Source organism: Podarcis erhardii (assembly GCF_964252035.2).
Source record: "Podarcis erhardii genome assembly, chromosome: 1".
Lineage (NCBI taxonomy): Eukaryota > Metazoa > Chordata > Lepidosauria > Squamata > Lacertidae > Podarcis > Podarcis erhardii.
This window is the reverse complement of record NC_138497.1, coordinates 1,857,203-1,877,538: the sequence shown is the minus strand read 5'-3', so window position 1 is coordinate 1,877,538 and position 20,336 is coordinate 1,857,203. Positions and strand designations below refer to the sequence as shown.

Below are 20,336 nucleotides of genomic sequence, written 5' to 3'. Positions count from 1 at the left end.
GGGGGGGGACCAGCGGCGCTCCCCGGCCGCCTCTCCGCCCGAACCATCCCAACGTTCCATGGGGGGGGGGCGGGGAGAGCCAGCGAGCGAATGCCGAGGCACCCGCTTCAGCCCCGCCCAGAACGGCAATCTACGCATGCGCGCCCGGTCCCGCGTCTGGCTCGCCAGCTTCCAACAGGGCCGCCGAGGGGCTTCCGCTTCCGCCGCCGCCGCCTCGCGCCAGGGGAGCCAATGGGCGTCGTGGGCGCCGGATTCGAAGCTGGCGGCGGGCAACGGTCGTCGGCTGAGGGGAGAGGCGGCTGAGGGGAGTCGGGGCCGCGCGGTCGGGGGGTGAGTGAGTCGGGGCCTCCCCTTCAGGCGCCTCCTCAGGGGCGGGAGGGCGAAGGCGGCCTGAGGGAAGCGGCGGCGGCCCAGCTCCTCCTCAGAGTAGACCCCCCGAGTCCCGCCGAGCCGAAGGCCGCGGAGGGAAGAGGGGATCGGGGGGGGAAGGAAGTATTATTATTATTATTATTATTATTATTGTTATTAGGCGGGGTCTAAATATTATTATTATTATTATTATTAGGCGGGGTCTAAATATTATTATTATTATTAGGCGGGGTCTAAATATTATTATTATTATTATTATTAGGCGGGGTCTAAATATTATTATTATTATTATTATTAGGCGGGGAGACGAAGGCCGCGGAGGGAAGAGGGGGTCGGGGGAAGGAAGGAAGTGGGGAATGAAAGAAAACTGGCAGCTTCTTGGTCCCCCAGAAGTTAGGCGGGGTATAAATAATATCATCATCATCATCACTATTATTACATTATTATTATTGTTGTTGTTGTTGTTGTTGTTACTGTTATCATTATTATTGGTTCCTTCCCTGTGGAACCAACTGCCATCCTTGGCAGTCATCAACAGTTATAATAATAATAAATACAGTGGTACCTCAGGTTCCATACGCTTCAGGTTACAGACTCCGCTAACCCAGAAATAGTGCTTCTGGTTAAGAACTTTGCTTCAGGATGAGAACAGAAATCGTGCTCCAGCAGCAGGAGGTCCCATTACCTAAAGTGGTGCTTCAGGTTAAGAACAGTTTCAGGTTAAGGACGGACCTCCGGAACAAATTAAGTACTTAACCAGAGGTACCACTGTAATAATAATTTTTTATTTATACCCCTCCCTTCCCGGTTTAAAAACCGGCTTCAGGGCTGCTAACAGCAAATACAAAACATTAAAATGTGACTTAAAAACAACGTAAAATGCAGCATCAATATCAATCAAATTCAGGGGTCATTTTGGGGAGGGGGGGGGAACAACCCAGTCAGTAGACATCAGATGATCAAGCTGGTCCTACTAGGGCCAGCAAGGTTGTACCGATCCCTGCTTCAGAGTATCTGAAGAAGTGTGTATGCACACAAAAGCTCATACCTAGAAAGCTTATACGTACTTTCTTGGTCTTTAAGGTGCTACTGAAATTATTATTTTTTTAAAAAAAAATGGGAAAGATTCTTTTAAAGACTGTCTTAAGACAAAAAGACTTGATTCTCTTGGTGCTGCCTTCAGAAGCACTTTGATAGTGGACATACTGGGGGGGAAACAGCCTATCATGATGGGACAGTCATTTTCATTAGGACCAAAACAAGTGTGTAATGTTTGGTGTAGCCTACAAATTTTGATACGATTTCTTTGCACTGAATGTGAGGGACTTTAAAACAATTGCATGATATTTAGAAATATAACTGACAGTAGCCATTGGTTTTTCATTGTCATGTTGCCTGATAGCTATGATAGAAACAATGTTACTCTTTCTTGTGTGACCATCAATAAAAACAAAACCAATTATGCTTCTTTTGCAGGTAGGATGCGAAGAAAAAGTAGACACACTCAAATCCTCTTTTTTACTTCATTAAAAAAGACACCTACATTACCAGGCCTTAATGAATTTGCTTTTGACGCAATGCCTGTTTTATTGAGATGATTGGAATCCCTTGATCTTTTAAAGGTACAGCCATGTCCCCACTTCCTTCTCCTAGAAGAAGAGAAATGTCTTTGAAAGGTGTTCTCCTAAGCAACATCCCTGGAGGTACACCGTTAAAGGATTTTGGGAAATTTCAAGCGGATTGCGTTCCTGCTTCAGCAATGAAGAAAGCTACTTGGCCTTCAGGGGTTCCTGCCGGCCAAAATCTTTGCTTGGAAAAAGGTGGCAAAAGAGGAAACGTTTTCCAGTCCACTTTAATAGCTGGTGGTACTCATGCTAAAGAATTGCTTGACCTCAGCGAGATAAAGCCAGTTTCTGAAGGACAACTGAATCCGCTTGCCTCTTGTCCGAAACCGGAAGCTGTGCCACCGACAGGGAATGCGGCCCTGAAACGTAAAGCTTGCGGGCAATTATCCCTGGAGTCTCCAGCAAAAGTCTTCGCAAGAATGAAGACCAGGGCAGCTCTTGCTAAACAGCAGAAGTTGTCACAAGAAAAGAAATTGTTAAATGTAGACATTACCACAGATTATATCCTCACTCCTGAAAGGCATCTTGCCCCTTTGGGAAGACAAGGCAAAAAATCCACGGCTGAAGATGATAAGCCAAAGGAGAGGCTGGCTGAGGAGCCCCTTGGAAAGGCCAGGGAAGAACAAGGTTTGCTTTATCATTTCTTCTTAGAAAATGTTGCTTAACAGAAGCTTCATGTTTAGATGTTTGGGGTGTAGTTGCAAACATGGGCCTTCACCTCTTACCAATGGGCAAACCTCCTGTTTCCATTTCGTTGGTTACCTTTAACCTTTGGCTCCTTTCGCCCTACTGTACTATACTTCTTGCTCACTATGTTCTTCACTCCAGTCACAGTCCTCTTGTGCATGCAATCATCTGCTGTAACACAGGCTTGAATAATTTTATCTCCCACCACCAACTCTGCAGAAAGGTCTGCCCTTGGGGAAGCAGAAAGTCTGACTTTGTTTAAGGCACCTATGGAGGAGGCTGTTGGCAACTATTCAAGCAAAGACAGCTTGCCCACAGTACAACGGACTTTTCTCTGTGGGTGCTGGTGGGAGTAGCTTGGTCAGCTAACTCAAAAGAAATAGAAGTTGTAAACCACTGTTTTTCAGCTAGGTTCTAAGTAGCTCTGGGATCCCTCAGAAACATATCTGAGTTTCTTCAGTGAGAGTAGTTTCCCACTGCTTGAGGTTATATGTTGTTGTGCAAATTTAAATAGAGAGCCTTGTGGAATGCACATTATTTCTAACACATAATCCAGAGGCTACTGATATACCTTTGTTAAAATCCTTCTTCTGTCTTTCCCATTTCAGTGCCCAGCCATATTGCAAAGAACAAAAAAATTTGTTCTGCAGTAATGAGCCCTCCAGTTTTGGAATCCCCTCACAAATTTTTTTCACGTGTAAAGCAGAAGCTGCAGCAGAAACCATTGGAAAAAGGTACCGGTACTTCTCCACAGAAATCACGTCAGGTTGTATGTTTGTCCCGGGAATGCTTACTCTTTCAGTCTGCAACAGAAACATCTGGGGTACACTGAAGGAAGGAAGCACTTTGCAGTTGCATGAAAACTACTGACCAGAGTCATTCTTTGATGCCTTTAAGATTCAGTTTGTGAAGCATTACAATGGAAGATTGCTCTAGTTATCCTCCCATCAAGCTTCAAAAGGTACCATGTAGTCAGCACTCGAATATGATTTGGCAGTTGTTTAAGGTCTCTGATTTTTAAAATGGCAATAATCACAGCTTCCTAACCTGATTGCATGACTCATTGGTGGAGCAAAAGGGTTGACAGTTATCTAAGCCAGCTGACATCACAAATAACGAAATGCCAAGTGGTTGGGGTCGTGCTTTAATTCCATCACTGCTTCCATTCACCTGTCTTGACACCTCCACAGCCCCTAATTCTGATGGAATAGAGGGGTGTTTTCTAGTTTTACGTGGGGAAGATAATGTTGCCATTTTTAGTGTGTAGTTTTTATAAAAGGTATACAAATATTTTGTTGGAAGCTGCTGGAGCTCTGAATGCCAAGAAGTTGGATTTTTTAAAAGTTTAAGTAGTAAATTCCTTGAGGTGCTGGGGATTGAATCTGGAACTTGTAAAGTGTGTCCTCTACCAGTGGGTTTTGTCCCTTTTATGATGAGATGTTCAAGAGAAGCCTGAAAATGCCTACAGTGTGGTCCATTTGGAGAGAGACTTGTACTGATTAAAGCAAATAGCATAACGATAGCAGACAAAATTGTGGCTGTGTGAATGTGCTAATGAACACTGAAATGTCAGATAACAATTGAGTTGTTCTTGTGTTCTGTGTAGTAGATGCTTCATCTTACCAAACCAAGCAAAATGTCCCTCCTTCACCAGCAGTGAAGCAACATTTAACTGTATCCAGTTCACCCAAAAAACTAAATAATCTTAATGAAGATTGTCTAAACACTCCTGCCAGTGAGGATGATGAATTTATTGTGGAACCGGTTGAATTGGACAATGAAACTTTTAGCATGGGAGTGAATGTTATAGACATGAGCTTTGATCTTGTTAAGCCTGGGGAAACCTTGGAAGAAATGGAACCTGGAATGGGACTTCCTGAAGAAGGAAGAACATCACATCAGTCCAATCAGAAACCTGCCCCAAGAGGGCAGCAGGAGTTGAAGGCTGGGCCTCAGACGCTTCCCCAACGTTTGTGCGATATTATTTTTGCTACTCCAAAAGTCCAAATACCAAGGAAGCAAAAACAAGTGGGGGCAAATTCAAGCAGTGATGACACAAACGAGGAGGTAGGAGGTTGTCTCTTATTCACAATCAAAAGCATTTTTGGTGGTGGTTTAAGTTCAGGTGCTCTTAATGAGAAGGGGGAGGTCTGAATGGCTCAGTCAGCACCCTGCTTGATTTAGATTATGTGCATGGGTAATCAGTGATGACAGCAAAGCTGCCAAATTGAGTGTAAATGAAATGCATAATGTTTTCTATAAAATGAAACTATAGCTCTGTAGACACTTTCACATTTAAATGTTGTGAAATTGATAAACAAGTAGCATAATTTTATTATTATTATTTATTCAATAATACACCGCCCTATACCCGGAGGTCTCAGGGCGGCTCACAATCAAGACCACAATATATAAAATCAAACCAAAAACGATAACTCAACTCAAAAAAACCCCCAAAGAGCCACATTCTAAAAGGGCGTTGGTGAATCTCTGGGAAATTTATTTTGAATAGATCTGTTTTTCTGTGAATGACTTGTTCGGTGATGGTTTATAAATTTCTGTAATACAGGAAGCCCACAACTTACATGTGTGTGGCAATAAAAAAAACCTCATTAAAAGGGATGGGAAGGGGGTGGGTTTCCAGGAAAAATGACTGGCAGTCTCACCCTCCAAAAAACCCAATGGGTTTAGACTACATGTGATTTTGACTTTAGCAGTGGTCCCTGGGATGTAACCTCTGTGTATTTTGCAGGCTTACTGTACAGTAATAGATTCCTGTTCATTTCAGTGCTACTTTTATCAAGGGAGCTCATGGGTGAAGGCTGCTGCTCCCAGGTTCATTCTAGTACCAGAAGCCAAACACTTTTGCATGCACATGAGATGTAGGATGATGCAGGTGCTCATGCACTCTGGCCTCTAAATGCGACATACTGGCCCAAACTGCGTGCTCTTGACTCTACAAAGCCAGAGGGTTATAATCAATGAAGTCATCCCATTAGGGTAACAACTTTTGCTTGTGCAGTGGAACTTTCCCTCCCTCACCTCTTCCTGTGCCCCTCTTTTTGCTCTGGAGGGCTGGGGTAACCCCTGAACAAGGAAGGGAGAAGAAGTTCCCTTGCACAAGTGGAGGTCTTTGAGCTAACATGGGATACAGTCCTTTGTATCTGAGGCCAAGCCTTGTTGGCACTGAAATGCCGATGTCGTATTTAAATACCAGGGTATGAGGGGAGCAGGTGACAAGGCCGCTACTGTTTTCACAATGGTGTGCTTAAATTCCAGCTTTCGGTTTAACAAACTCTGTAGAAATAATTGTGGCCCTTAACGGTTTCCCTAACTTTGTAAAGGAACAACAGATGGTCTGCCTCAGTGGATGGAGAATCAAGGTGATCAATAACAATACCGCTGTGTGCCTGGAAGGAAAACGAAGGCAAGCAACTTCACTTCTCAGCTATGTTCAGATGTATTTTGTTTGCGTAGCGCTAGAATCTGCTTCTCGATTGCATTGGGTGGCCCCCAAGGACTAGTATTAGGAAGAAGGAAGAGGGTGTGAGTGGTTGCTGCTTTTGTTTGTAATGTCAGAGCCAGCAGCTGGGTCCTGGTTGCAGATGGGAAGGGGAGTCCTGCTAGATGCAGCATTGGCTCTGAAGGCTCGGTGGCTGGGAGTACCTGTTTCTAGTTCTGGATGGTTTGACAGCTAGGGGGCCCCTTTTGGGGAGAGAGATGACGGCCACCGTCCTCAAAAACGGAATAAACCATATGAGCTCAGCAACCTTGAAGCAAAGGAAAAATAATCCAGATTGAATTATTGCAGCATTGCAGACTGGCTATGGATACAAGATGAATTCCCTTATAAGAGAATATGGTTATATACGTATCTCTCTCCTGTACATCTGTTCACTAGAATTTACCAACTCTGGCTTCCCAGTCTATCTAACCTGAATTCTGCCTACAGTCTTGCATGCCAATTAGATAAAAAGCCCAGTAGCTAATAAAGGCCTTGATTCACTTTTGTTACTTGTGACTTGGGGTGGTTTTCAGTTTTTCCTTAGGTTCTCCATTAGCTAACCACGGAGCACTTGTTTGTTATGTTCTCTCCCTTTGGTTTCAGGGATATGAACGGCGTTTACTGGCATAGCAATGCCATTGTGGAACGAATGGCACCCAACAAAGTTAAAACTTCATCTGGCAACGTCTACAAGTTAGAAGGGTGCGTTGACGCAAGCACCATGAAGAAAGAAGGTATGATAACTTGACTGAGAAAGAAGAGGACAGGCTGGGATTCAGATAGGCTTCCTCAGTGGGCGGGGGGGGGGGGGACTTTACCCTCTGCTCTCTCCAGGGATGCTGAGCTTTCTTCAGCATGTGGACTGGACCTCCAGTCTCTGCTGCCACTGGTTCAGCTGGCCTATTTTGATGCCAAATCTGCCAACTTGCTGCAGTCTGCCAGGTTTTCAGATCTTGGGTGACGCACAATGTGACTTTACCTTCCTCCCTTGAGGGTGGTAGGAGCTGGGCTGTTACACTGGTGGGAAGCCAGTAGAATGCCAATTCCCCTCTTGTCCTGGGCCACAGGGGGTCTCATGTGGTGTGCATAAGCCAATGACATTGAAAGGTACACACTTCTAATGGTGCTGTACCACAAAATTCTAATCTGAGTTTCACGACAGCTTAAACTTACTCCACTCCCAAAACTGGGTGTGTGGAAAATTAAGAATTCTTATAAATTCTAGTTTATAAGAATCTGCCCAGACCTTCATGCTCATCACATTTAACCTGTGTCCTTTGCTGAACTTTACATGTTTCCTGCTCCCAGTACTGGATGCTTTTAATTTTAAGGATTTTCTTGAGTCATTTTAGAAAATGGAATGCCATCTGTGTTTGGTTCTGCCAAATGTTTCTGACAACTGACACATAAGGTTTTCTTTTTACTCTAATACATACCTTGCCTCAAACAGGAATGCCAGCTAAATTCATAAAGAGGTTTGAATCTGGAATTCCACAAAACTGGAAAATGTATGTTGAGGATCTTCTTCGTTTTCTGAGGAGGTAAATACCACTGAAAATAATATTTGTGCCATAGAAAGCTGCTTTGTTCCCTGGCTTCTCTAGCTCAGTGTTGTGTCTGCTGGCTGTACATGCCTCGCCTGGGTTTCAAGAAAGGGCCCTCCCTGGGGATGTCATTGGCACAGCAGATGATCTGCCAATACGTATTTTGCATGTGGCTTCCGACAACCTATTCAATCCCTCTTCTCTGATCCAGTTTCTTTACAGAGTGATTCTGCTGCCAGTTGCCTAGGACGCTTCTATGGGTCTGGGGTAGGGTGGGGGTTGTGCCTTTGCTCTGTGCAAAAGGGGAACAACAAGCTCTGGGCATTTTGTGGGCAGCCAAGTCTGCTGCTCTAAGGCCTGAGGCAAGCAGCTTCAGAAAGCAGCTGCTGCAGGTTAATTGACGATGGCAGTGGTTTTTTAAATGTTTCATAGAGGTTTTGTATCCACCAAAGGTCCTTCTTAAGAGATTCAGTGAATTAATCCTTCTTTTCAACAAAACCTCTCAATGCTAGGAAAGAACAGAGAGCCTTCGCTGCAAGCATGGATAGCAATGAAAGGGAGGACCCTGTGGAGATGGAGGGCTTAGAAGACATGCCCAGAAAAGTTGGGAGAAAATCTAGAACGAAAAACACCACTTACGTGGCAACACTGCAAAGTAATAACAAGCTTGGTAGGTGTTATTCTTTTGTTAGGCCTCAGAGGACATTAAAAGCCCAATATTTTTATTGATTGATGGATCAATAATAATATTCACTTGTTTTCCAGCATGTATTATCATAGCCGGGTCCCATTCCCGCCCCCCCCCCCAAATACTTGGTTATCTAAAAACGGAGGCCTCCGCCTGTGGCTTGGGTCAGGGAGGGCCCACTAAGGGATAGGAGACATGCAACCATTTGACTGTTCCATAGGGCATCTTTGCCTATTGACATAACTGGCTATGGAGTTGTTCTTTGAAGCAGGTTGCCCCTGGTCAGGAGTGTACATTCCATGGGTCTTTGAAGGAGAAAGAAATGCCTGGGAGAGCGCTTCTTAAGCCAAGCAGAGTGCACAGATTGTTCAGATGGTGGTTGCTAAAAGTGCAGAAAACCCTATTTTTATATTATTCTTTCTAAATAAGCCCAGGGTAGCTTCTTGGCTTTCCCCATGGATGCTGACTGAGTCGGCTGCTTGACACAGAAGCTGCCTTAAGCAAACAGGGTGGTCGATTTGGAGCTGGATCCAGTTCTGCAGCTCCTCCGACTCAAGGGAAGAAAGCTGTTGTTGAAGGGAGCCTTTTTGTGTCTTGACAGGTGTGCAGCCACAAACATCTCTGCAGAACGGCAGAACTGACAGAAGTTGCACCCGCAGCGGCCGGCAGGTTAAGCCCCCTATGCAGTTCTGGTGTGGGGAACGGATGCTTGTCGATCAGGCGCTGAATGTCACTGTGACCAAAACAGGCACCAACTATTTGACTCCTGTAAGATTCCACTCTCCTCACAGTTAACCCTGGTTGGAATGACTGGAGACTTTAACGGTTTTCATTTCATTCTGTGTGTTCTGGACTCTCGGCAGATGGAGAGCGATAAGCTTTGGATTATTATTAATTATATTTGTGTACCACCCTTTGTCCGAATAGTGCAGGGTGGGTCACAGCGTGAAAATACACACGAGAACACAAAATACAGTGGTACCTCGGGTTAAGAACTTAATTCGTTCCAGAGGTCCGTTCTTAACCTGAAACTGTTCTTAACCTGAGGTACTACTTTAGCTAATGGGGCCTCCCGCTGCCACCGCGTGATTTCTGTTCTCATCCTGAAGCAAAGTTCTTAACCCAAGGTACTATTTCTGGGTTAGCGGAGTCTGTAACCTGAAGCATCTGTAACCCGAGGTACCACTGTGCATAATACAGAGAAACCAATAAGCCCCCTCCCACAAACACATTTTGAACACCATAGAATGGAATTTCCTAGCTTGTCTTTCTTTTATTATTATTTCATAAACTTCATATACACTCCTTCCAGTAGCACCTTAAAGACCAACTAAGTCAGTTCTTGGTATGAGCTTTCGTGTGCATGCACACTTCTTCAGATACAGAATGCACACTTCAGAAGTGTGCATGCACACGAAAGCTCATACCAAGAACTGACTTAGTTGGTCTTTAAGGTGCTACTGGAAGGAATTTGTTTTGTTTTGACTATGGCAGACCAACACGGCTACCTATCTGTAACTGTTCATATACACAGTTTTTAAAAATAATAATTTGTTAGATTTTACAAGCGTTAAAGTTATAACAATACCAAATATATATCCATACTTAGAGATTTCTCTGAATCTCTCCAATCTTCCCACCATCCCTTCCATGAGTCCTATTGTCAGCATTTTCAACTGCATATTATTTCATCATCCATATTTTATATCTCTCCATATTGTCCATAATATTTGTTACATTACAAGGGTTATTAGAATCCTACTCATGTTTTCATCTGCTTACAGTGGTCTCCTAAATAAATTATAATTTCCACCCAATCTTTCTTGAAGTTTTTGTCTTCTTGGTTCCTGAGCCTTCCGGTCAATTTTGCCATCTCGGCAGAGTCCAACAGCTTAGTTTGCTATTCTTCTCTGGTAGGGACTCTGTCTTCTTCCCATGTCTGGGCTAGTAACATCTGTGCGGCAGTCATTGCATACACTGCTTGGTTTTAAAAAGTCTCAGAGCGGTTTACAAAAGATAAAACAGCAAAATCAAGAAAAATTTACAACCCTGCTTTAAAACATACAAAAGTTAAGATATTAAAACAGATTAAAATTGCCTCTCTATGCTCAACTTTACTGCTACTACTACTACTAATGCCTTTTAGTGTTTTAACCTGATAGTTTATGATCCAAAAAGACTTTCACAAATAAAATGCTGGGAAGTTGAGAGTGTCTGGGTTTGGTGGTGGGTGCAAGGGCCATAGCTGTCAACCATTTCTTGCGAGGAATCCTATTCGGAATAAGGGAATTTCCCTTTAAAAAAGGAAACGTTGACAGCTATGGCAAGGGCCCTTTAGTGCAAGACACAAATCCAGTGGGAGAGCAGATCTGCCTGATCTTGCATTCTCCTGGGGCTCATCAGGCTTCATCCCTGACCTCAGACAGGGTTTCAGAGATCTCTGAAGCTCAGGGCAATGGATGAGATGCTGCTTTTGACAGCTTATTATGTTTATATTAATTGTATTGTCACATTTTGTATTTCACTTTGCAATGTGGGGCCTGGGTTAAGTTTGCTCTGTAAAGGAGAAAGTTTTTGGTAGTTTATTTGTATTATTATTATTATTATTATTATTATTTATTAAAATTTGTATTCCACCCTATACCCGTAGATCTCGGGATGGTAGTAACACCTTCTGATATTCTTATGTATGTATTTCTCTTTTGTAACATGAATAACTATATTAAAAATGAGATAAGATCCTCTTGCTTCAAAATAAATTTGGTAATGACCACAAACTTTGACTGGCTCCCAAGGTCAGTTTGAGATCCTACAGCTCCAGGGGAATATATATATTCTTAGTGGGATTCTGGCTGTATATGTAAGGTCAAAGGTCACTCTCTGTCTTGTTCAGTCTTGCACATGTGTCTCTTTCTCTGATTAAAACATTTGTAATTGTGTAACTGGCTATTCAGCCAGTTAGGCCGTGCAGCCTTAATGCCTTCGTAACCCAACCCAGATAAAGCGTCTGTTGCATGTGGAGTCTTTGCCTGACGATTCGTGTCTCCCTTTGCTTACGTTCATTGCCTTGTTTCTCAAGACAGTGAGCAGCGCACGACGTCAGGACAGGCGCAACATCACGTCCCACGTGGAAAACAGAGAGGAGAGCTTGAAGGCTTGTGAAGAAGGACCTCCAAGCCAAGCAAAAGGTAAAAAGAGTGCACCCTGTCCTTGAATCATAGAACTGTAGAGTTGGAAGGGACCCTGAGAGTCATCTAGTCCAACCCTCTGCAATGCAGGAACCTCAAACATCCATGACAGGCGGCTATTGAACATCTGCTTACAAACCTCCAGCTTGTCAACATCCTTCTTAAATTGTGGCTCCCACAACTGGTTACAGGACTGCAGTTGTGGCCTGACCAAGGCAAAATAGAGCTATGACTTCCCTTGATCAGGACATTAGACGTCTGAAGATGCAGCTTGGAATAGCCTTTTTTGCTGCTGCACCACACTGTTGACTCATACAGTCATACCTCATGTTACGTTCTTTCAGGTTACGTCCCGCGGCGACCTGGAAGAACCGGAAAGGGTTACTTCCGGGTTTCGCTGCATGCGTAGAAGTGGCGAATCACAACACGTGTGCGCAGTTAAACTCTTTTCATGTTGCGAGTGGGCCTCCGGAACGGATCCCGTTCGCAACCAGAGGTACCACTGTACTATGCTTGGGGTCTACTAAGACCTTGAGCCACAGAAGGCCAACAGTGAGTTGCTTCAAGCTTGGCAAAATGTCCCTGGAGGATAAATTCTGCTCATGCTGAGGGCCAAATAACTGTTAGGGGGTTAGGAAGGTTTTTTGCTCAGGTCAGATTGGCTAGTGCTTGGGGTGGGAAATGTGTGCACGTTTGTGTTTGTCTTGTAAAATCTGGAGGCTGAGCTCTTGTGCTGTCCTGTGTGACATCTCCGCAATCTTCCTTTAATTGCGGTGTTGATGTGGGTGGGCTGGACCTGAAAGCATTTTATTTATCTCCCAACGCAGGGGATGTGCCAAGGCATTCTGCTTTTGATCTCTGTTTTTCTCTGATGGGAAGACAGTTGGACAGCCAGTTTTATTTACAAAATGATTTCCATCCATCCAGTTCCTGTTTCAGCTTTATCAGTGTTGCCTCCATTGCACTTCTGCCTTGCTCATGGAGAGAAATTCTGTTGCATGATGGGTGTCTCATTTAGCTTCACTGTGCAAGAGTTTGGATTAAGATTTGAGGACCATTTCCAAATCAGAGATTCTATGAGTCTGTTGAGAATCTTTGTTTTGTTTTGCTTTCCCTAGGAAGAACAAGACCTGAAACCACCAGACAAACTGAGCCTGCCAAGAAGCAAAATGCCTGGCGCTTTGTTTCTGACTCTGAAGAAAGCGACTATGAAGCCACGATCGCTGACGCTCGCAAGAAGAAGGCTGTTGTTACCCTGACGCCACTGAACTATAAAAAGCTGCATGAAAAGGCCTCCAGAAAAAGCAGCCAGCCCAGGAGGAAACAAAACATGCCGGCGCAGGGAGTGAAAGCAAATTGCGACCAAAGATGTTTAGCTGAAAGCTCCATGCCAAGCGAAGATGAATCTAGCGAAGAAATGCAGTGTATTCGGAGGAAGGTCCAGCCCACTGTCAAAAGAGGGCCATTCAACAGACAGCAAAGTGAGACGAGGAAGCAGCTGCCAAGAGGGTCAGAGTCTCCTCCAGCCCATTCTCAAAGCAGAAAGCTGAGGGTTGCTCAACCCTCTGGGAAGCAAAACAAGTTGGAAGAGCCAACTTCTCCAGACTTGGCTAGCAGTACTCAGGGGTCACTCAGAAGGATTGCAAAATTCAGGAAGTACAGCCCTGAATCCGAGTCCGAAAGTGAAACAAGTTTTAAAGAGTTTCAAGTGAAAAGGAAAAACTTGAAGGCCCAAAGAGCCAACGGTGAAATTTCTAATACTGCCAAGTCCTTGGCTTTTCCCCGAAAGACGCCTGGGAAGAAGCTGCTAGGGAAGGGTGGGGATTCTTTCCCAGATGTTAACGAAGACTGGACTGAAAAGGAACTGCAGAAACTACACAGGTAAGTGGTGGTCTTTGGTAAGAATTAAGCTCCCCCACCCCCAGAGCTATGAGATGGAAGCTCTTCCCAGTTCCGGTTTCGGCTGCTCCTCCAGTGCAAGAATAGTGAAGCCTGCAGATCCCTAATTTCCGTAACTAACAAAGTCATTTCCAAACCTTCCTGTACTCATCCTCTTGGTGCTTATCGTGTGCTGTGCTCACTTCACTCCCGCTGCCCCTCCATCCTCGCCTCTCCCTGGAAATTCCTACCTTTTCTCCTTTTCTCCTGTCTGATGTCGGCTTGCAAGGCCTCCTTTAGGAATTGAAACAGGAGTCAAAGAGCAACGGTGGGCTTGAGCTTCACTGGGTCTTCTGTGTCTTGCAGGGCTTTGGCTTCTTTGCCCAAACACAAGAGCGACTTCTGGCTGCTTGTGTCAACGGCTGTGGGGACACGATCTGTTGAAGAATGCCAGCAAAGGTACATGGAAGAGCAGGAAAACCACAAGCGGGCCCCAAAGAGGACCACCAAGCGGAGAAAGGAAGAAAGAGGTACAGGACGGGCCTTGTGCCTGTCTCCCGGGCTCCGGGAGCAGATGCAGAGGCCAGCAGAAGCCCCCTGCAAGAGCCAGCAATTGTCTGCTCCCCTCTCCCGCTTGCTTGTTCTTGTGGGAATGTAGGAGGGGCACCGGAAGTGGCTTAATAGGAGAAAGGACTAATTTTTGAGTCTGACCTTTAGAGAACGGAGGTGCGCTCCGAACACATCAGGAAGGGGCAGGGGTAGGTGAGAGTGTTTGCCTGTTTATACCTGTTGAGAGAGAGAGAGAGAATTCTATCTGTCTGTGAATTCTGCCTTTAAAGTGGTATGTAAAACCCACATTCTGGGCAAAGGGGCAGAACTCCAGCTCAATACATAACTCATAGCTATGTTTTAGGCTGCAGTTCAAGTGGGGTGGGGACATAACTCCACAGTGGAAACCTGAGGTTCAGAGGGGTGGCGGGAATGTTCTGAGGTGGGTCCTTCCCCCTGCCCAGCTGACGGCTCTCTTTGTGTGTCGCCCTTGTTGGCAGAGGAGGGGGCGAAGCAGCCAGTGGCCGTTGTTGCAAAAGTGGGAACGCTGAAAAGAAAGCAGCAGATGCGGGACTTCCTGGAACAGATGCCGAAGGACAACCACGACGACATCTTCGCTACAACCCCTTTTCAGAACAGGAACACAAAGGTAACTTTTTCACCTTTTATCCCAAGCAATAAAAAGTGCTCCTGGGTGCAATCTGTTATACAGGTCCATAAATTTACTGCCCACCCCCTCATCATGTTGAAGGTTCCCTGCTCTCTTTCCATGCCCAGAAGCTGGGAAAGGGTCCGTCCCTGGGCTCCTGCTGGGCTTCAGAGAGGCTCCAGAGCTCAGTGTGATGTCTGGATAGACATCGTCTCTCCAGGCCAGCTTTGATTATGACTACAAATTTTGGTTGGCTTCTGAAATCAATCTAAGTTTTGTGGAGTCCTGCAAAGGCTATAGATTCTCCCAAGGGACTTCTGGGTATCAAAGGAAGCACACTTAACGTGTTCCTCTTTTCCTCAGGCCTTTTGAGCCCTTCCTCTCCTTTCCCCTCACTCCACGGTGTACCTGCTTTGTCCCCTTGGGGTTTTAGCATCAGTCTGGACTCCTTCGTAGTTCTCTGGTCATCAGTCTGCCCGTGCCACTATTGCTGTCAGCATGGCTTGTGTGAGGTTGTAATGCCAGCCTCCTCTCCCAGAGCTTAACTGTCAGCCACCGCCAAAACATTTGTGGTCGGTAGAGAGCACCGTAGGTGACAAATGAGGAGCTGAGTTGGGTTAGGAAGAGTCTTCCAGCACCCGCCAGGCCTTGTCTTATGGGGGGCCGTAACAAAGATGTGATCTGTAGTTACCACAGTTTCGTACCGTCCCAGAGGAAGATGTCTTCCAGTTGAAAGACAGCCACCCCATCACACCCTCTTCGGCCATCTTTCCGTTGGTGAAGACCCCTCAGTGTGAGCACATCAGCCCTGGCATGCTGGAATCCCTGGACAGGTGTGTACTACAGGTGGCTTCTCCTAAGATAAGGGCGTGAAGCAATTCCCTGCTACGGCCAGCTTGGAAGAGCACCCCACCCAACTCCAAGATTCCAGTTTCCTCAAGATTCCTAGCCAGGGGTCTAATATCCAAGCATGCATGTGCCGCTCGTATAGCAGAGTTTGACCAGATGGACATATAAATTGGAATTGAACTGGGCGTGTGGCAGGGGGTGGGGGAAAGGCAAGCAAGAAGAGATTTCCGCTGTGCTGGAAAGTGCTGTTGGCAGTGAGTGAGGGGCTTATGGGATGGTGAGCAAGGGGTTTTAAGAAGTGGCTGCTAGACGGGAGCATAGTAAACCCACAACTTATACATGGTTTACTTATGCAATTGCAGCTTTGCGGAGGGGGAACAATAGGAAGGGCTCCCTGAGGTCTCACCCAACCTTCCCACTGCCCATCAAGCAAGGCAGGGGGCTCTGAAATCTTTCTGCACTGGGTTTTCCTGCTGCAGAAAATGCTTTTAGGTCCTCTACCATGCAAGGAAAGATGAGAGAGGCTCTTGTGAGATCTCCCAGACACCTTACACAAATTTCCCAGAGCCTGGTAAGGCATTTGGCAGTTACTGGGGTCTTCCATTCCATGATTTTGCCTTTGTGTGTGAAACCCCAGAACCTAACCCTCGCATAGTTTTAAACCCAAAGCGAGGTTTGGGATGGGGAGTGTCTTAAGGCAGCAAAAGAGCACAGCTGCCCCCATGGCCCTGCCTTCTCTTTCTAGCCAGGCTTCCTCTTAAGTAGCAAAAATGAACACTTGCTGACCTGCAGCTGCTTCTTAGGCTTGCTTTCCCTTCTGGAGGGAGACTAGGGCAGGTTCTAGCTGCCTAAGCACTCTAGGGTGGTTATTAAAACTCAGTGAGACGGATTCTAAAAGGCTTTTTACATTGCCTGCCTATATGCTTTGGAGCTGAATTCAGGGTGCTGGTGTTGACCTCTAAAGGCTTATAAGACTTGGGACCCAAATAACTGAAGGAGCAACTCCCTTCATCAGGCTGCCCATGTCTTGAGGTGGTGATGATGGGACTCCTTGCTGTTCCACCACTGGGAGGTGCCTGTTAGGCGGTGATGTGGGAAAGGGCGTTCTTTGTGTTGGTGGAGTCCTGTCTTGGAGAAAGCTGTCCTTCTGGAAGCACTGGTGCTTTTCTCCTTCGGGTGCCAGGTAAAAACCCATTTGCTTGTTCGGTCCTTTGCAGGGCAGTGTTGAAGCAATCCGCCTTTTAAAGATTCGCACTGTATTTTGGATTTCCGCCCCCCCCACTACTTTCTTTTGTAAACTGATTTATGTTGCTATTGTTTTAGGGTTTATTTTGTATCCTGCCCCGAGATCTTGTGGCGAAGGGCAAGTTAGAAACTCACTGGACAAATCGTTTTGTGTTCTAGGAACTACGAAAAGCGCGTGTTCCATCTGCAAAGGAACATCAAAGGCAAGGAGCGCACCTGGCACAACGTGAAGAAGAAACAGGTACGATTCCACTTGAGCAGCACACGCCAAGCTCCATTAAGAGCAAGAGGAAAAGGAAAAGTTCCCAAAACTCACCAGAGCAAGCCCTTGCTGTCTTATTTTATGTATTGATGACGTCTATATACTGCCCGTCAGCCTGATATGATGTCAACACTTCCCTTATTACAATAAGGGGATAAAGAGAGGGAACTCCATGGAAGTGCTCCTTTGCCCTGTTCACTGGGCACTCTTGTGGTCTTGCTTGACAGATCTGGTGAACTCCTGGTGTGGGGAGAACTCAACACTTCCTGTCTTTAAGCTCCATCAATTTTTTGCCAATAACAAGCACAGAAAAGGAGTGAACATGTCAGAGGCTGCTCAGCTCTCTGAAAATGCCCTGCTCTGTCCTAGTGCTGGCTCTGAGCCATGGGTAGGCAAACTAAGGCCCAGGGGCCGGATCAAGCCCAATTGCCTTCTCAATCCAGCCTGCGGACGGTTTGGGAATCAGCTTGTTTTTACATGAGTAGAATGTGTCCTTTTATTTAAAATGCATCTCTGGGTTATTTGTGGGGCATAGGAATTCGTTCATTCCCCCCCCCAAAAAAATATAGTTTCCGCCCCCCCCCAAAGGTCTGAGGGACAGTGGACCAGCCCCCTGCTGAAAAAGTTTGCTGGCCCCTGCTCTGAGCACTCTGGTGTTTCCGAGCCTCTCTGTGAAGCCTCAGTCTACAGGACGTAATGTTTACTCTGTTTCCACAGGCTGGGACCGTGTTCACCACTCCTAACTCTCGAAGAACGACCGTCTTTGCCTTTGATGAGCATATCAAAGGTGAGCATAACTGTTGCTTGCTCTGGACTGTTTGGGGCAGGTCTCTAGAAAGAGGAGTCTGGCGTTTGGGGGTCCCTTGGCTATCTATGTGCTGGCACTAAGGGAGCAACCAGAGAAGCCCATGGCGGACAGGTGTCTCCATCCTGTTGGGGGAAGTGGATTATGCTGCTCTGTGGATCGCAAGGCCCTTGTCCCATTTTCATTATCAGCTGTAGGAAGGGAGTTGCACTGGCTTTGTGTGGAAAGGTTTTCCCATTTGAGAGGTACCAATAGGGAAGTGGAGAGAAGGGGCAGGAAGCAGGGCCTATGAGTCTCTCACTGAACCTGCTAGTGCCTAAATACTGTTCCAAGGCACCAATTTCCTGCTGCTGTCCTATTTCTGAGTGCATTGCCTTAGACCAAGTAAATTCCCAATTGTAAACAAAGAACACGTTTAGATGCTGAAGTCTGTAACTTGCCCTTGGATACATTTATATGAATATTGCTTGCAGCAAAATTAGAGGCTCCTATTCTTGTGGATTCACAGCCTTGAAAAGGCACCTTCTATGTCAGTTGATTTGGAGTAGTCTCTCCTTTCACTGCCTGGAACTTCTTCTCCGTCCAATATCAGTCAGTCTCTTCATGAGCTGTGGAAAGGTTCCACCTTGAAACAGAATCTCGTTGGAGCCCATCCTGCCTCTAACACAGGGGTGGCTAACCTTGCATCCTCCAGATGTTTTAGGCTATGATCTGTCATCAGGGGCAGCTGGGGAGGGATGCTATAGATTAGCCACTCCTGCTCTAATGGGATCCTTCTGGTAACTTGGGTTTTCTCCTCCTCCTCTAGACACCTTGGCTCCAGCTGGGGTAGGGCAGCTCTTCCAAGAGGATGAAGAGATGCTATCCGATGAAGAAGAGGACTTGTATTTTTCCACGTAGGCAACCACCTGCCTGCATTTGCAAAGGGCAGTTTGCTAACAGGTCTCAAGTCACCTCCCCAAAACCAAAAGTGTTTCTCAAGCCTTTATTTTCATGACTTACGAAATGGCTTTAGAGTATTGCATTCCATCTTTCTGGAGCTGTACTATTCAGGTGTTCAGATTACAAAGATGTCTACTGCTGCTGTTTGTGGTTACTCTGTTTTCCTGGTGGAGAGGTCCCATGCAAAGAGGCATCAGCTGCAGGGAACTATTTGGCTTTAAGAAGCAAAATAATGTTTTTAAAAGTTACTGTACAATAAACTTCCAAACGTGGCATTTAATATCAAAAGGATGCTTACGTTTCCTTTACAGAGCAAAGAATAGCGCTTATATATTTTTGTACTAACCCTGTTTCCTCTGTAGCTTTTAAGTGTTTTGGAAATGTTGAGTGTACCTTTTGTACTGTCTGTGTGTACGCAGCATGTCTGTTGCAGATCTTAATTGGCAGCTTAAAGTTTAAGAATGAAATATGCAAGCAGCCTTTTCTGGGAAGTAAAAGGACATTTGTCTTCTCTAAGGATGGGTGGGTGGAGACCCAATGGTGATGGAAGTGGGTGCCTATCATAAAAATCATGAGCCGCATCCTAACTCTCCAAGTTTAGCCCAATTGAGAGATGTGAAGTCATTGTGGGGAGTGGAGATTTTTGAAAGAATTGAAAAAAAAATAGGGGTGGGAAATGGCATTCTACATATGCAAAGTTGCTGTGTGTAACTTGGTTTAATGTAGAATCATGTCTGGTATATTAAAAGTACTGTTTACTCAATTGAATTATTTTAAAAATTACAAATGGAGCTGCAAGCTTTTACCATCTCATGGGTCAGTTTATTTATTTGGTGTATTTCCACAGCTGGCACTGTGGTCTAAACCACTGAGCCCCTTGGGCTTGCTAATTGGAAAGTTGACAGTTTGAATCCCCGCAACGGAGCTCCCGCCGCTCTTTCCCAGCTCCTGCCAACCTAGCAGTTCGAAAGCACATCAAAGTGCAAGTAGATAAATAGGGACCGCTGTGGTGGGAACGTAAATGGCGTTTCCGTGCGCTCTGGCTTCCGTCATGGTGTTCCGTTGCACCAGAAGCAGTTTAGTCCCGCTGGCCACATGACCCGGAAAGCTGTCTGTGGACAAACGCCGGCTCCCTCGGCCTGAAAGCAAGATGAACGCCACAACCCCATAGACGCCTTTGACTGGACTTAAACATCCAGGGGTCCTTTACCTTTATTTCTGGACCAGATTCTTTCTATCTGCAGGTTTGATGGGAAGCAAACTTTTACTGTTGGTGTCAATAGTCAGCTTTCAGCCATTCCACCTCCACGCTTAAGACGGATTTCTCCTAAGCTTGCCACAAGCAAGGCCCAGGCAAATTTGTCAAAAGCACCAAAGTATAGGATGCCACAAGATGGCAGCAAATCACCACCCGAGTTACACAAATCAGAAAGCTGAACTAGGTTGAAGTTTTTACAACCTGTGTAAAATTTGACTATTTATGCATGCATAATCTCAACTTTTGTTCCTTTTTCTTCGAGGCAACAACTTGCATGCTCCTAATCGCCTTGT

The 20,336-nt window shown here is 45.7% G+C and overlaps 1 protein-coding gene across 1 annotated transcript; it reads left to right on the top strand.

The window, feature by feature from the left end:
• Positions 1–266: 266 nt before the first annotated feature.
• MIS18BP1 (MIS18 binding protein 1) lies at positions 267–19,588 on the top strand. Its single transcript, XM_081876570.1, has 17 exons — positions 267–330; positions 1,846–2,621; positions 3,290–3,415; positions 4,288–4,748; positions 6,026–6,108; positions 6,790–6,920; positions 7,637–7,727; positions 8,243–8,400; positions 9,020–9,186; positions 11,498–11,606; positions 12,725–13,487; positions 13,851–14,014; positions 14,534–14,682; positions 15,370–15,515; positions 16,936–17,017; positions 17,756–17,825; positions 18,652–19,588. Exons 2-17 carry the CDS (start codon positions 2,000–2,002, stop codon positions 18,741–18,743), a joined length of 3,414 nt encoding a protein of 1,137 aa, XP_081732696.1. The 5' UTR covers positions 267–330; positions 1,846–1,999; the 3' UTR covers positions 18,744–19,588.
• Positions 19,589–20,336: the final 748 nt, after the last annotated feature.

What these genes read in the sequence shown, in the direction of transcription:
- MIS18BP1 (XM_081876570.1), top strand. Translation starts at nt 2,000, where the DNA reads ATGTCCCCACTTCCTTCTCCTAGAAGAAGAGAAATGTCTTTGAAAGGT. An exon ending in AAAGGCCAGGGAAGAACAAG is followed by an intron (nt 2,622 to 3,289) that starts GTTTGCTTTATC and finishes TTCCCATTTCAG; the next exon opens with TGCCCAGCCATATTGCAAAG. An exon ending in ATGCTGGAATCCCTGGACAG is followed by an intron (nt 15,516 to 16,935) that starts GTGTGTACTACA and finishes TTTGTGTTCTAG; the next exon opens with GAACTACGAAAAGCGCGTGT.